The sequence below is a fragment of the Sceloporus undulatus genome, chromosome 5 (assembly GCF_019175285.1).
Source record: "Sceloporus undulatus isolate JIND9_A2432 ecotype Alabama chromosome 5, SceUnd_v1.1, whole genome shotgun sequence".
Taxonomy (NCBI): Eukaryota; Metazoa; Chordata; class Lepidosauria; order Squamata; family Phrynosomatidae; genus Sceloporus; species Sceloporus undulatus.
The window spans coordinates 115,993,857-116,009,637 of NC_056526.1; the positions used below are offsets into that span (position 1 = coordinate 115,993,857).

Here is a 15,781-nt window from a genome sequence, read left to right on the forward strand (position 1 = left end):
CTTATTCAATGTAATTCATTTTTGTCCATATCCATTCTGGATGTGGATGGCACCAATGTTTAGGCGTCAAGCATTGCATTTGGGGGAATAACCTGTGAAGAGTCAGAGCCAAATAGCACCTTGTCTCATTCCTATACAAAATTGCCATCACCCACCATTTTGCAGGGAGTGGTACCAGGAACAAAAAAAAAAGTGGTGCCAACCAGACCCCTCATGGCAATAACATTACTGGGCAGTATCTTCAGTTATAGGGTAGCTTTGTTGGTAAGGGGCTCTTCTGAGCCATAGATGATCTCAGTGCTAATTATGTTAACTAGGGATATAGAGTGGTGCCATCCTTGCAGCATAACAGATTTTCTATTCTGGGATATAAAGACAGGGGGCCACAAATACACTTGCTAACTCATTTCCTCTAGCAATATCTCCTGCTTTTCTCTCAGGGGAGGGCAAAAATTGAGGGAACTCCTGAACCTTGCATTAGTTTCAGTAGTAACTGGGAAAACCCAAAATATCTCACTGTTTGAAAGAGGATAGGATTTTATCCCTGTCTCATGGTGGGCCTTAGAGCTACTTAGACATCACTGAATTGAGTTGTGAAAACAAATTTTGGCTTGTTGGTGGTGGCAGCCCAAAATTAGGATCCTTCTGTTCACGAGACACTAAGATTGAGGCCATATACAGTCTTGACACACTGAATGTAGAAGATCTTATATCAGAGTAAACATATTTAGGATTGTGCCACATGCCAGGTTAACAGACTGATTTTCAAAAATGAAGCAGTTATTATACATTATTATAGAGCAGTAGTTATAGATCAGACCCAGAGCACACACTCTGCATTTCCCAAAAAAAGGGTAGAATAAAAATGTAGCAAACAATAATTATGTACATACAGCTTCAAAAAGACTATTTAGGGATACATTGGAGAAACTAATTGTCAGATGTAAAAACACTTGCAGTTCAGTTCAGTCCTGTACGTGATTATGCAGGCGCAAGTCCCATTGTACTGGGATATTTTAAGTTTGTTCAGTTCTCTTCTCACTCTATGTATGGAAACATTTATGGCTGCTTTTACTGTGGAGACCAAGGGCCAAAACAAATGGGCCAAATGGAGCAGCTTCGGGCCACTTTGGATGCATGGCATTTAAACGAAATATACCCCTGATGCGTCTGGAAGCCAGTTTGAGGCCGCCTGAGGCAGTGTATTTAATCTGTTCCTGCTGGCAGCCTGTTTGGGACCATCATCCAGGTCAATTGGGGGCAGCCAGCCTTTGGTTTCTCCTTTTGGCCTTTCTGCTTTCCCCCGCAGTCATTCTGCACTTTCCTTTTGCCACTGACTGCTTTTATTAATAATGAGCTAATGGAAGCCAGAGAAAAGAAATCTTCTGTTATCTTGATAAATTAGGAATCTGATTCCTCAATATTTGCAGATTGCATTATGCTTTTGACCAGCACCATCATCCTTCCAAAACAGTAATGCCCTCATAACAGAAGGCTTCTTAGATTCCACCTGTATTTTTGTTTCAATTCTCCTCAATAATTAAGTTTTAATTACTTAGAATAATTGTCCATTTGCCCAACATAACTTTTTAATATTTTAAATAATTTAAATTTAAATTTAATTTAAATAATTTAAGGCCAGTATGTCCAGAGGACAAGCTGGCACTGTACAAAAATCCTCAGGAAGTCATTCTTCTAATTAGTTGTAATTAGTAGTGCATTTTAAATGTAACTGCTTATCAATATATAGATTTAGTTATTATTGGCTTTACTCATTGAAGTCCATGGGGCCCACCTCACATGACTTGCCTGGATCTGTGTCTCTAAGTAGACTGAAAATTCAATTCCTGAAGATTTTTCTAATATGCATCCAGTGATGGTTCCTCAAATATTTTGCTCCTTTAGCAAGCAAGAAAGAAGAGTTTGTTTCTCACAGTTATGATTATCCTAGGAGCTATGTTAGAAACCCAGCCCCAATTAACATAATAGGACTTTGTTAGTTAACATGTATAGAATTGTTCTGTGTGATGTTTAAGGTTTTATGTCTGCAAATGTTGCTTTTTGCCACCATTCCATGGCATAAGAAGGAACAGAATTAAAACAAAACCATGTTTGTAAGTCTTCCTTGCCTAATCCCATGGAGTTAATCTTTTCTTGCCATAAATTATCAGCTTGTTTTAACTAACTTTAAGGCTCATTTCTTCCACCCCAAATATCTTTGTCAATGTTTAGGAATGATGTAACACATAATATTTCTTAGAATTTGTGGTTGTACCAAACAGTGAAAAGTAGATGAAACCCTGAAGTACATTTTAGTTGAAGAAGTGAACTAATTTAAACAAAAATTCTCCATGATTGAAATGCTCTAAAAATGTAAATCTTGTCCAAGAAGGGCCATTAAATTAGTCATCCAAAGAACTAGGTACTTTCATCTATAAAAGATCTGAGTACTCTTAGGAAAGCACACTCATTAAATATCTCCATTTATGTATGTATTTTGGATGGATTTTTAAAATATTTCGGTAAAATTGCGCATTTAAATGATAAATCTCCTATGCATACTTAATTGTTGACATTGTCCATTCTGAATAACATCTGCCTAATGCCATTTTTCGCATTCTCTACCAATAGTTCAAAACACTCTGAGTTTAATGTCATATATACCTAATTAATTTTACAATAATATAGATATACTTTTAAAATAAGGTTGCAAAATTAGCACCCAGGAAAACTATTTGCGTTTTGATGCCTTTGTCAGAAAGTGCTGCTCAGTAGGTAGTCGAGGGGACATAGGTGTATTTTGGCTTCTAGGCATCCATTTGTAATACCACAAAAAAAGAATGACAAATTCTTTATTAAATGCTGGCTAAGTCTGACCACTGCTATGCAGTTTCTGTGGCATCTTTTTAACATACCACTAACCATCAATGTTATTTTCATTGCCAGGGCTGTTCACTGCATGGAGTGGGAAAATGTTTATATTTTTTTAAAAATTAAATACTGGCATAAATTTGTAGTATATATACGTAGGCTATTTGACTTGTCTAATTGCCTTCCATGCTGCCATGTCTCTAACCCCCTGGCTCATTTTTCATCTCAGTTTCTGCTTCTTCTTAGTGGCAACAAGCTGTGTCCCGCTCAAGAGCCACAGCTGGCTGCCTTGGACAACATATTTAAATATTGCAGAGAGACAGTTATATCTTGTGTCTGGTGGGCCTAATATGTTGTTGACTGCAGTCCAGTTCTAAGTTGGCAAGAGTTTACAAGGGGATGAGAGAGAATGACACATCTTGGCACTAAAAAGCAGGGTTTTTTTGTCTACATTCTACTTTTCTTTTTTTAATGCAGCATTGTCAGGTATGCAATCCAGTGCCCAATACATATTTACTTAGACTCAGGTTTCTTCTTCAATCAATAGCACATACTCTTCAGTAAATTATCATGGTCTTGTAAGCAAGCAGTCTGAGCCTATGCAAGTTGAGTCAGCAATTAGTCTCCCTTGATTTGTATAGATTACTTTCATGTAAGTATATATGAAATTGCAGCTGGTCCCAGTATTGGTTCCAATAATTCTTGAATAATTGTGGATTTTATTTAATAGATTAATCATGTACGCCTTCATAGCCAGTCAGACATTCCAAAACTAGGAACCAAACCATCACTAACTATATATTTAGCATTATTATTAAACTGTGCTCTCTCTTGCCACATACACAGGGCCTTTTGGGAGAAAAATATGGAAGTATGCGAATACCAGGAGAAGTGGAATCATCAGAATTTGAAATGATTCTGGATGCTGCTGTTGAGGCAAAACTGGAAACAAGGATTTTGGAAGAGTGGTATTGCAGAGATGAGAATGCAGTGCCGCCGACTTATTACCTCAAACCAAAACCTGATATTCTGAAGAGCAATCCCAATATGGTAACTCACCTTCATATAATATTATTTTTGACACATCTACACACTGTAGGCTTAAACTTGTTTTATAGTCATTGTATTCTGGATGCTATCATTCCATAAGGATCCTAACAAAGTGTAACGGCAAAAGTGCTAACAAAGTGTAACAAAGAAATTTCAGCATCTTCACCAAACTGCAGTTACTAGGATTCATCCAAGAAAGCTATGAGTAAATTCATAGTCACAGTTGCCTCTCCTAACTTGTGGATCTGGGATTCGCGCCCTCAAATATCTGTGGAGGGGTGACCTCTGCTATTTCCAATGGCGCACACGCACAGGCCGCACACACGGGGATGCACCCCCTTCAAGCCTATGAGGGTTGAATATACGTGAACCTCTGTTTTTACGCAGGGGAGTCTGGAACAGATCCCCTGCGAAAACAGAGGGCCAACTCTACACTCATACACATACGTCCTATAACACTGCTGCTATCCTAATCTAATTTCCACAGACCCTTTTCATGCTACCACACGTCCTTATTTCTTCCCTCTGTTTCTGTTTCAGTTGACTGGCCAGGAGCAGTGTATACTTCAAGAGAACAAGTTTGGCCACCCCTAAATAAAAAGCTCAAACACTTCACTGGTTTGTAGAGATAGGGAGACATTCATACCTAGAGGCTGTTGAGCAAAATAATTTTTTGATTACAGTCCAGTTCAAAGCTGGCAGGATGCCAGAGTACACACAGAAACATACACACCATTCCACTTGGCAATCTTCCTAGCAATCAGCAGAACAGCCAATAATTTATGAGAAAGAATTATCCTATTCCTTGGATACAGCATTCAGTGTTCATTTGTAAAACAGAATGGGATCCCAAACCAAAGCAGTTCAAAACATCCTCTAGCAGTGTTGCATTCTGCACACCCATAGGCATAGAAGTACAAAGATAAATATCTTTAGATTTCAAACTGAAGACCTATTTAGGTGAAATTGTTCAGCTTTTAGAAAAACACAAAAGCAGCCTTCCACTATAATAATAATAATAATAATAATAATAATAATAATGTTTAGCCCGCCTCTCCATTTCGGATCGAGGTGTGTTCCAAAAAATAAGCAAATAACAATTACATATACAAAGTCATAAAATCACAATCCCCATTCCCAACAAAAGACAACAAATTATTCAGTTTAAAAACAAATTCAGATACACAATTATAGCCTATTTTTTCTCTGGGCCTAAATACACTGGCACAGGTCTTTGCTTTTGGCCTTGCACTTTCTGTATCCAATCCAATCCATCAACCTGAACTATGCCTAGTTTTGAGACAACTACTCTTGCATCTCCAGCCCCTTCAGAGCCGTCTATTTCAGACCTTAGTTTCCATTCATATATTGGTAATATACTGGAATTTGTTGCTTTTAAAAACTTCTATGTAAGGTCTGTATTCATTATTGGTATATCCTTGTGGGCAGTTAGTACTTTGAGCTAAGGCAATGCATCCATCAGTGGAATGGGGAGGAGCAGTTTCCACCCCTGCATCACCCCACATGCCCTCCAGGTATCCTCCACAGATTTGGGAAACCTTCTGGATCAGATTTGGGGCTGCAGGCACAGGAGGAGGGAGGAGGAGAAGGAGAAATGAAATTTCTGTTCCATGCATAAAAATGAATCACTTAGCAAGGGACTTTACCTTTTTCTTGAATATTTTATTCTTTTTATGCATATTTTTTTAATTTTAAAGAAATTATGTTTTCGTAAACTGCCTTGAACCCTGGGCCAAATGATGGACTAAGACATTTTGAATAAATAATACTTGAAAACATAATCCAACCAAATAATAATATATAATACTTGGAAACATAACAATAAAATGACATAAACCAGCCAAATGCATCCCTTTTAAAAAAAATAATTGATTTTAGTGGAACAACATTAACACAGGTTGATATAACTTTCATTTAAATCAGGTTAAGTAGGGTTGCCATAGATGGAGATCGACTTTGAGGCAGTTAACAACTACAAAACAGTACTTTTACAATATTATACTGACATATGTCAGTAATATCTCAAATTAAATATGTATTGAGGCAGGCCCAACACATCTGTTCTGCCTAAATATAGGCCTAGTTCATATGTATATGTACATCATTGCATTTCTCTATCCTTGATGTTTATTTTGATGTTGCTTTATTCACACAACTAAACAAGTGACTGAATAGATGGCATTAAGTCTTCAATTGGAGAGATTGCATTTTTATTGCTTTTCTGCTTTTAAAATTCTTTCTAAATTAAAAAAAACTTAAAAGAGCTAGACTTTGTAGATTTTTTCCTTCTGCTCTCCTAGGTTTTTGTTTTCAGGCAATTTTTAATGTAAGGAAGCATTCTTGGTTCATAGTTCAAACTGTTAAATCTGTCCCAAATCTATTCTTTGTCGTTTATTTTTCAGTTAATAGTCTATTCTGTAACTGAGCATTTGTTATACACCATGTTACCTAATCATCATGTGTTATCTATATGAATGTTTATTCTAGTCATTCTGTGAAATACAAATACATGTGTGGATACTGGTGAAGTTTAGGGCAGCTTTCTCTTTGCTGAATTATTTAAGGTATATCTTGAATCATTACTGGTTGTTAGCTTAAATGTACAGTAACTCATATTATATAGGTGCAACTCTTGGCTCTGACAACAATTAATTTTTTGTTTTTGTTATTTTAAAGATGGAAGCATCCTCAAACCCTGTAAGTGAATCCAAATGGCAGGAAGTATCAGAAGAAATTAAGATGATTTTTAAGACAGCTGTGAAGATGCTATATGAAAAGGGGAAAATGAAACACAGTCAAGCAAAGAGATATCTTTCCTCTGGTAAACATTAAATTCAGGCACACAATGCACAGAGAGATGTCCATTGATAAACAACTGTAACATAGTTCCATGCTCAGGGAAGTATGTTCAAAACAGGAAACATTTTTATTTTCTTTTAATTTTAATAATTAATCTTACATAATTATTAATCAGGTATAACAATTCCTAGCTTCTGCCATGCTCTTTATCATGCTCGTGGGTGACTCAGAAATAGGAAAGATAATACAAAGATGACAAAGTGCTTTTCTTTTTTCCTTTTGGGGTCCTGACACCAGCAAAAGAGTATGGGGAAGGTTATGTGGCCTATTGTGGATTTAGATTCAACAGAGCATTTTTTCACTCTGTTTTGTGGGAACTTTAGATTTCCTCTTCCTCTTTTTATTCCCCTCCCAGCTATCGAAGATGAATTTGATTTTGCATTAGGAAAACAAACCCCAGCTTTCCTAAAGAAGTGTGTTTGCTACATTCGGAAGATTGCAAACATAGAGCGTTTTGTTAAAGTTCCAGAGATGGAGAAATACATGGATGTACTTCATGCAGGTGGAAAGCATGTGCGTGACCCAGAAGCACTTGAAAAACTCATCAAACTCAGGGATGAATTTGTTCCTACCATTGTTGCATCATCTAATTTGAGAGTCTACACTTCTGTTACCCATTGCGACATCAAACATGGTTACACCCAAGAAGTGGAGAACCATTATATTGAAGGGCTTGGCAAACAGTTTTATGAGGACATGGTTGATATAATTCAGGCAACCGTGCAACAGAATTTTGACATAGAGACAGACTGGCTCTATGATGAAGTCCTTCAACATTCCTCACTATGTAGAACCTACTCTTCATTCTATGAATACAAGTGTGACGCTAGGAATATTATGCACAAATACCTTCTGCCTAGGAAAATGGGCCACATTAACCCTCTTGTCATATATGGAGGACCATGCACTGGAAAAACCTTTTTAGTAGCAGAAGTGGCAAAGAAGGTAAAGTGCACACACTATGTGTATTTATTGTGCTATTGTAAACTTAACTACAAAAACTACTTTTTATTTTAAGTACAATCATATTTTATAGTAAGCTATAACTCTAAATCTTCCTAGACATTTCCCACTGTTTTCCTCCTTAGAACAGATCAGTATAGATCTTGGCAACTTTACAGCTTGGCAGGTTTACAGATTCAGTTGGCTTTTTGGGAGAACACATATCTCTGCCAGCCAGAATACACCAGTAGTTGGGAGGGCACTGTACCCAGAGGTCTGCAACTGCCTTGATATAACCAGGCCAAAGTTCTTGCACAAGAGAGTGGTGAATGTCTAGAAAAGACATTTTAGGTTAGCTGGGAGGGATGGTTACATTAGTATAAAATTTCCAAAAGGATTCTGACCTATGAATGCACCTTCATACTCTCTTTCCTTATTCTACCTGTGCCGAACAGCTCTTGAGCTTTTCAGTGGCCACAGATTCAATTTGTAGAAATGCAAAGATGTGAGAGACAGAAAACTGAAATGCTGATTCATATGGTTCAGCTTGTACATGTCTATTCAGAAGTAAGTGTCACTAAGTTTACTCTACTCCCCAGTCACTGAGTACAGGATTCCACCTTGTGTTCTGTACACATACATACTTGCAGCAATGTTTCCAAACACTATTATAAAACTATTTTTGCTAGGAAAGCCCTCTTATCCAATCCCCATACTGTTTCAGGGGCAAAGAGGGGGTCTTCATCTTTCCCACTTTTCATTCCAAAGTTGAAAAATCAGCTTGTTGAGATCCCACTTCTGCTGCTGTGGTGCTCTCCCTTTAGATGGCCATCTGGGACAAAGTGCTGAAAGATCTGAGCAATTCTTTCAATAAAAAGCCACATATCTGATGCCAGTAGTAGTATAAAAGTACCAGGCATCATGCTAATGGTCACTTCTATGATGCAACATTTAAATGTTTAGCTTTGGAGGGGCATCATCTTTTGGTAAGCTTCTACTCCTGAAACTGGCATTTGTCTCACCCTAATGTGGACTCCACCACTTGGTCATGGATTTTTTCTTGGGGGGAAATCTGCACTGAGACACAATCTCATTTCAGTGGCACTTGTGTACAAGTGTGAGGTTTGGAGGCCCTCCTCAACAAGCCTCTATTTAAACAGGGTAGATGTGAATGCACACTGCTGCCTTTTACAGAAAGTGAAATTCACAGTTATCCCTGCAATGTGTTACATAATTTGGTACAATTCTAATCTTCCTCTTATTTATAGGCCATCATAATTTATTCATTTATTAAAATTAAAAAGATGAATCTTACCTACCAAAAGGGTCTACTAGCTTGGCAGGCACAAGAGGGTCTTTAGTGCAGTGGCCCCATCCCATATGGAATGAAGACATGTGCATAATAATAATAATAATAATAATAATAAATAAAACTTTTATTTTTATACTGCCCTTCCCATGATCAGGGCAGTGCACAACATAATACCAATACAAATACAATTACAACACAATAAATAATAACAACAATAATCATTAAAATTACATTAAAACCAATTTCTGGCCAGCCGACCACTGCTGCCAGAGGGGGAAGCTAACCAGGACCAGCGTCCGGGAATGCTAATAAAAATAAGAAGGTTTTGAGCTCCTTCTTAAACTGGGCCAGGGAGGTGGCCGAGTGGAGCTCTATGGGCAGCGTGTTCCAGAGGGTTGGGGCCGAGATGGAAAAGGACCTCCTTGAGGTAGAGGTTAACCTGCATGACTCGCTCCCTGTTTTTAAGTCAGCCTTAAAAACCTGTTGTGCCAGACTGTTGTTGTTTATTGTTTCCTTAAACAGTGACATAGAAATATTGAAAATGAATAAACAGAGAAGCTGAAAAGTTAACATGGTGAGCCATAAGACAGACAAACTTGTACATCATGTTTTGCACTGAAATAAATATCCCAACAACCTAATTTAGATATCATTAGAACTGGCTAAGAAATTGCATAGCATTAGTAGCCATTTTTCTAGGATACACAGAAGAATAACTATATTTGCAGCTGTATTATCAGCATTTCTTGTAAAATCATTAGGCTCCTACTTACCAGTTCCCTGTAAGGGAAGAGAATATGTGCAGAAAAAGCAAAGGAGAGGACTAAAAAGGATAAAGAGAAGGGAACACAGCAGCTTGAACAAAATTGATGGTCAACTTTATAGTCTCTACTTACATGAAGTGGAAAATCCTAACACAGAGATTTAATTCAGTTCTCCTTAATATTTAGATATAATTCCTATATAACTACTTAAGATTTGTTTGATTTTTACTGTCCTTCCTTGATTATTCTGCTAGATCAGATAATAACCTGTCTGTATTTCTACATTTGTAGGCTTATGCTTGGCTGAAGGAAGAAATGGGACCAGAATCAGATCCTGTAGTAGTTATCAGATTTTTGGGATCCACTGAGATGAGTACAGACCTTAGGAACCTGCTTCAAAGTATTTGTGAACAATTAGCAATTAACTATCGATGCCTTGTACAAAATTATCCCAAAAAAATCCACGACCTCCGGGAGCTATTTATAAACCTTTTGAATGAGTCTTCATTTCACAGACCTCTGGTTATGATATTTGATTCTGTAGAGCAGCTTTCAGATAATGATGATGCTAGAAAGTTATGGTGGCTACCTGTGCATTTGCCCCGTTCAGTAAGAATTATCTTGTCAACACTGCCAAACAAACACGGAATCCTGCAAAAACTGAGGTGCCTTATACATGATGAGGATAACTTCATTGAATTGATTTCTAGGGACAGAAAGATGTGTAGTCAAGTTCTCAAGCATCAGCTGCTCCAAGTTAAGAGAAAAGTAACATCAGGACAACAAATCTATGTCAATGAAGCTTTTTCCAGGTGCACACTGCCTATGTTTGTAAACTTAACCTTTAGAGAGGTCCGAAACTGGAGATCTCATAAAGATGTTGATGAGTCTTCTCTCTGTGTGACTGTCCATGATAGCATAGAGCAAATGTTCTGGTCACTAGAAAACAACTGTGGACCCAGACTTGTATCACGGGCCCTTGGTTATATCACCATGTGCAAGTCTGGTCTGAGTGAAATGGAACTGGAAGACGTTTTGGCTCTTGACAACACAGTCATGTTTGAACTAAACGAGAACATCAGGCAGCACAACCCACTGAGAATACCTTACATTTACATTGCAAGACTGAAAGAAGGACTAACTGGATACCTGATAGAAAGACAAGTTAAAAATGTTACCCTATTAGTATGGGCAAATAGGCATCTGCAGCTTATTGCCCAAAAGATGTATCTTCACAATGAAGAAGATGTTCATGAAATGCATACTGTAATGGCTGAATATTTTCTGGGTGTTTGGTCAGGAGGCAGAAGGAAGTCTCTTTACAGTGAAGACCAGTATCTAAATGGTTGCCTTGATAGTGACAGCAGGAGCATGAATGATGAGGAGAAACACATAATGGATCAAACAAATTTTGATAGGCAGTCACCTGATCAGCCTTGGGTATTCCAGTGTAACCCTTTGGAGCCTGACATCTTTTTTGTCAACCATAGAAAAATGACAGAGCTTTTGCACCACTTGACACAATGTGGAAAAACAGATGACATGCTGTATGGTGTCATTATGAACTTCAGTTGGCTATACACCATGATCAAAATTGGGCAGTTTGACAAAGCCCTCTCTGATGTGGAATTGGCCTATAACTATTCACAAGAAAAGGAACTAAAATTCCTTGCAAATACACTTCGTGCCATAAAGTACAAAGTAATAAAATACCCAGGCACTCTCTCTGCTGAATTACAACAGAGGCTTCTTCCAGTTGTTAGCTCATTGCCTAAATTGAGGCAGCTTCTTCTGGAATGTGATAAAGATGGTCCTAAATACTGCTCTATTGTTCCATTGCATTCTTCAATGGATGTAACTTACAGCCCTGAGAGATTACCTTTGTCTTCTAGTTGCACTCAAATCACTGAAATCTTGCCTACTTTTAATCCAAGTACAGTCATTGTAGCTCTAGAAAATGGCTCCATCAGTACTTGGGATGTGGAGACACGTCAGCTATTACGGCAAATTACAACAGCTCAGTCAGTAATCTTGGGCATGAAGCTGACTAGTGATGAAAAATACCTTGTTGTGGCAACAACAAAGAACACACTCTTGATTTATGACAACCTAAATTCTTGCCTTTTGTCGGAGGTAGAGATTAAGGGATCAAAGCATGGTGGAATTGGTATAGGCTCCAGTTTTATAAATGGATTTACTCTATCAGTAAATCATGCACTTTCATGGCTAGAAGCTAGCAAAGACATTACTGTGATAGATCTACTTTATGGATGGCCACTTTATCAGTTCCATTGCTGGTATGAAGTGACTTGTGTCCAGTGTTCCCCGGATGGAATGTATGCTTTCTGTGGACAGTACTTGAATACTGCATCTGTATTCCATTTAGGCAGTGGAGATAAGCTGGCCACTGTGACCTCAGAATTTTCTGGTGGGTTTGTCAAATTTCTTCTAGTCCTAGATACAGCTCAAGAGATGGTGATGGTCGACAGTGAAGGTGGTCTTTCCATTTGGAACACAGAGGAAATCACCAATCCCCAACTGACAGATGACTTTGATTGCAAGAGAGGGGATAGCGAATTTGTCAGTATTGAACTAGCTGAAGACCAAAGTGCAATTTTAATATGTAAGTCACTCAATATAGAGCTTCTGGACACTGGCATGTGGAAAGTAGTTGAAAAGTTTAGAGCTAAACACAATGAGCGCTTTGTATCAGCCGCGTTGTCCAAAAATGGTGACTGCATTGTTGCTTCTATTGAAAATACCTCTGCCATTTTTGTTTGGAGGAGAGACACAGGACAATGTATGGCAAGCTTACAAGAAATCTCAGGAAACATTGTCAAATTAATTAAGTCGAATCATCATAACATGCTGCTATCCTTATCTACCAGTGGTGTCCTTTCTATCTGGGATATAGATATTATAACTGCAATGTCCAACATTGACAAAACTGGCAAGCCAATCCAAAGACTGATATTGCCTGCCAAAGGCGAAGTGATTTATACACTTGATGGCTCTGAAGTTATACATAAATGGAACTTTGGCACAGGATTCATTGAAGCTGTATTTAAGCATGAAAGTCTTGTTGAAAACTGTGTGCTGACCTCCAATGGAAAATTGATGATTACGTCCGATGACAAATGCAGTCAATATGTATGGCAAACTAGTACTGGTGAAAATCTCTTCCGCATTAATGGACAAAGAATAAGCCAGCTGTTGATAACACACAATGATCAGTTTGTTGTCTCCCTCTGTGAGCAAAATGCATCCAGAGTTTGGAGACTGGCAACAGGCCATAGAGTTTGCAATATTCTTGTTGCCTTACAGAATGCATTTATAACCACTGCTAATACATTTGTAGTTGGAATGACAAAAAATAAAGTGTTGGCAGTAAGTCTCTGGACAGGGAGTATAACCAAGAAATTCTGTTGCGATGATGGTATAACCATAGTTGATATCAAACTGATCCCAGACTGCCCTGACATAGTTGTCTTTATAACATCTACTGAAACTGTGAACATTTGGAGTCTTGCTGAAGAAGTCATCTGCAGACGTGTACAACTCCCTAACACTTTTCTCAAGACTTTAGAGGATTTTGAAATATCTCCCAATGGAAAACTGGGGATCATATCCCGTGGTGATGAGAATATCAATGTACTTGATCTTCACAGTGGCAAGCTCCGGGTTGTCCATGCTTCTGGCATCATCTGGAGGCAGAGGTTGTCTCAGGATGGTCGCTACCTTGTGTACATTTGTTTTCGCACAGGTGAAGAGGATGATGATAATGGTGCAATTTCTATCCTAATTGTAATGAGATTGGCAGATGGGAAAAATATTGGTGCTTGTTCCCTTTATAAAACTCCAACTTTCCTCGCTCTTTCCCAGAGGCATTTAAACATTATTGTAGGCTTTGATGACGGAAGCATAGGCACTTACACTGTAGTGGATCGAGTGGATGCAGCATTGAAAATTAAAATTGCTACTTCAAATAGCCGACAGATTTTCAACAATGCAACACAAGTGATTAGACCAAAGTGTCACAGTTATAGCTTCAAGGTGACAGCAGACTGCATATGGAGGGAATCTACAGAAGTGTTTGCAAGAGACAGTCCCATCACAGTGGCAGACCCAGAGGCAACTGAAGCAACCCCAACCAAAAAACACAACTATTGCTATGACAAAGTGTGTTCTGCCATCGATTGCAGAGGGCATGGGTTCACTGCTGACAATTGATTATGTACATTATTGACAAAATAGTTCATTCCATATAACAAATTTCTGTTCATCTTATTTATATTTTGTTATAACAAGTTTGAAAAGAAAAATATTTAAAATGAATGGGCTACAAGTTTAAATACTCAACTATGAGTCTTGATCCAAGGTCCTTGACTGGAGATTTCTAGCAATATCATCATTATTTTGACATTATAAAAAAATTGAAAAAAATATTTTAAAGCTTTTTAACAAGACATGAAGCTACATTTCATATTGGAATGAGGCAAGCCAGCCATTTTTTAAAAAACCCAGGTGGCCGTAAGCCTAATTCCCCAGCTCACATGCAAAAATGAATTTTATCCTTCTAATGGTGCACATGATGGGATACCTGGAAGACTTGATGCATTCCATAAACATTTGAATTAGTAGCTACTACTGTTATTTGAAAAAAAATTAACAGGAGAGAGGCACAATCCAATTGGTGTTTAGCACTTTCAAGTCTAACTGATTTGATTAGAAACAAAATAAATCTCCCTAGACAACCTTACTTCACTTTGCTTGGATTGTATCCATTGTTTCAAAGGAAATAGTATAGAAGGTGAAACTCTACAAATAGCAACATGTGAGGTAGCAAAACATCTTATAATCAAAAATGCTTTTAAGTAAATTGTATGTCTGGACGTGTATCGCAGTTCTTTTGTTATAAAGGTACAAATGGTAAGAACTGCTGATTATCTAGGTCAAGTAAGAAAGGGTCGTAACTCCTGAAATGGTGTTGTTTTCTGTCTCTTTCACAGTGTATTTTAGTACTGTGTACAGTCAGCCCTTCTTATACACGGATTTTTTATACATGGATTCAAGCATCTATGGTTTGAAAATATTCAAAAAAGGTATAAATTTCAAATATCAAACCTTGATTTTCCATTCTTTGTAAGAGACACCATTTTGCTATGTCATTATATTTAATGGGACTTGAGCATCCACAGATTTTGTTATCCATGGGGGTTCTTGGAACCAAACCCTAGCGTATAACAAGGGTCCACTGTATAAGAAATAACATTTTCAAATAAAAGGGGGCATTAGAGATAAACAAATTCTTCTTCCCCAATCTTTCTGTGTTAAAATACACTCACACACATAATACACACAAACATATCAATCATTCTGTTGTAAGAAAGACCAACTTTTTCCAGTGCTTGCAGAAATTTGAACAGGAAGCATTTAGACATGCTGCGTATTGCTCTTGATACTTGTAGTGTTTGCCTTACTGCCATTCCTGTTATATCCTGTGTGAAACACAGATCAGATGACCAAATACTCTGGGACAAACATTATGCTTGTGTATATGCTGAAAACTCCAGCTGCCCCGAAAGGGTTCTTTACAGTTTCACTTTATAATGAATTTCTTACGTCTGTATACAGTATTTATGCCTCTCCACTTCCTGCTAAAGGACTACCCATGGCCTTTTTATAGTATTTTATCAATTTCAATGCAGAAATTGTGAAATATGGTCCTTTATTCCCCATCACTTGGTTCACTTAGTTGAATCGAGTGATAATCTAATGGTCTATAACACAATCTGTCCCAGTCCACAGCTCTGTTAAAGTAAAGTACTTGGGTTTAACATGGCTATTTTTCCCCACTTCTTTGGGAGATACTAAATGCAGACACCACAAGTGTGAATGGCGTGTGTGTGTTCACGGTGCATTTTCCTTCAAATATATGTGCATCATTTAATGTGCATTTTAA

The 15,781-nt window shown here is 37.8% G+C and overlaps 1 protein-coding gene across 2 annotated transcripts in view; it reads left to right on the top strand.

Annotated features, from left to right (window-relative positions):
* Positions 1–14,915, top strand: part of NWD2 (NACHT and WD repeat domain containing 2) — a 69,418-nt gene extending 54,503 nt beyond the window's left edge. For both annotated transcript variants that reach the window (XM_042470370.1, XM_042470371.1), the window contains 4 exons: positions 3,718–3,921; positions 6,619–6,763; positions 7,157–7,746; positions 10,111–14,915. In XM_042470370.1, coding sequence (XP_042326304.1) covers positions 3,718–3,921; positions 6,619–6,763; positions 7,157–7,746; positions 10,111–14,049 — 4,878 coding nt within the window. In that variant the 3' untranslated portion in view covers positions 14,050–14,915. The remainder of the gene's footprint in view (positions 1–3,717; positions 3,922–6,618; positions 6,764–7,156; positions 7,747–10,110) is intronic.
* Positions 14,916–15,781: the final 866 nt, after the last annotated feature.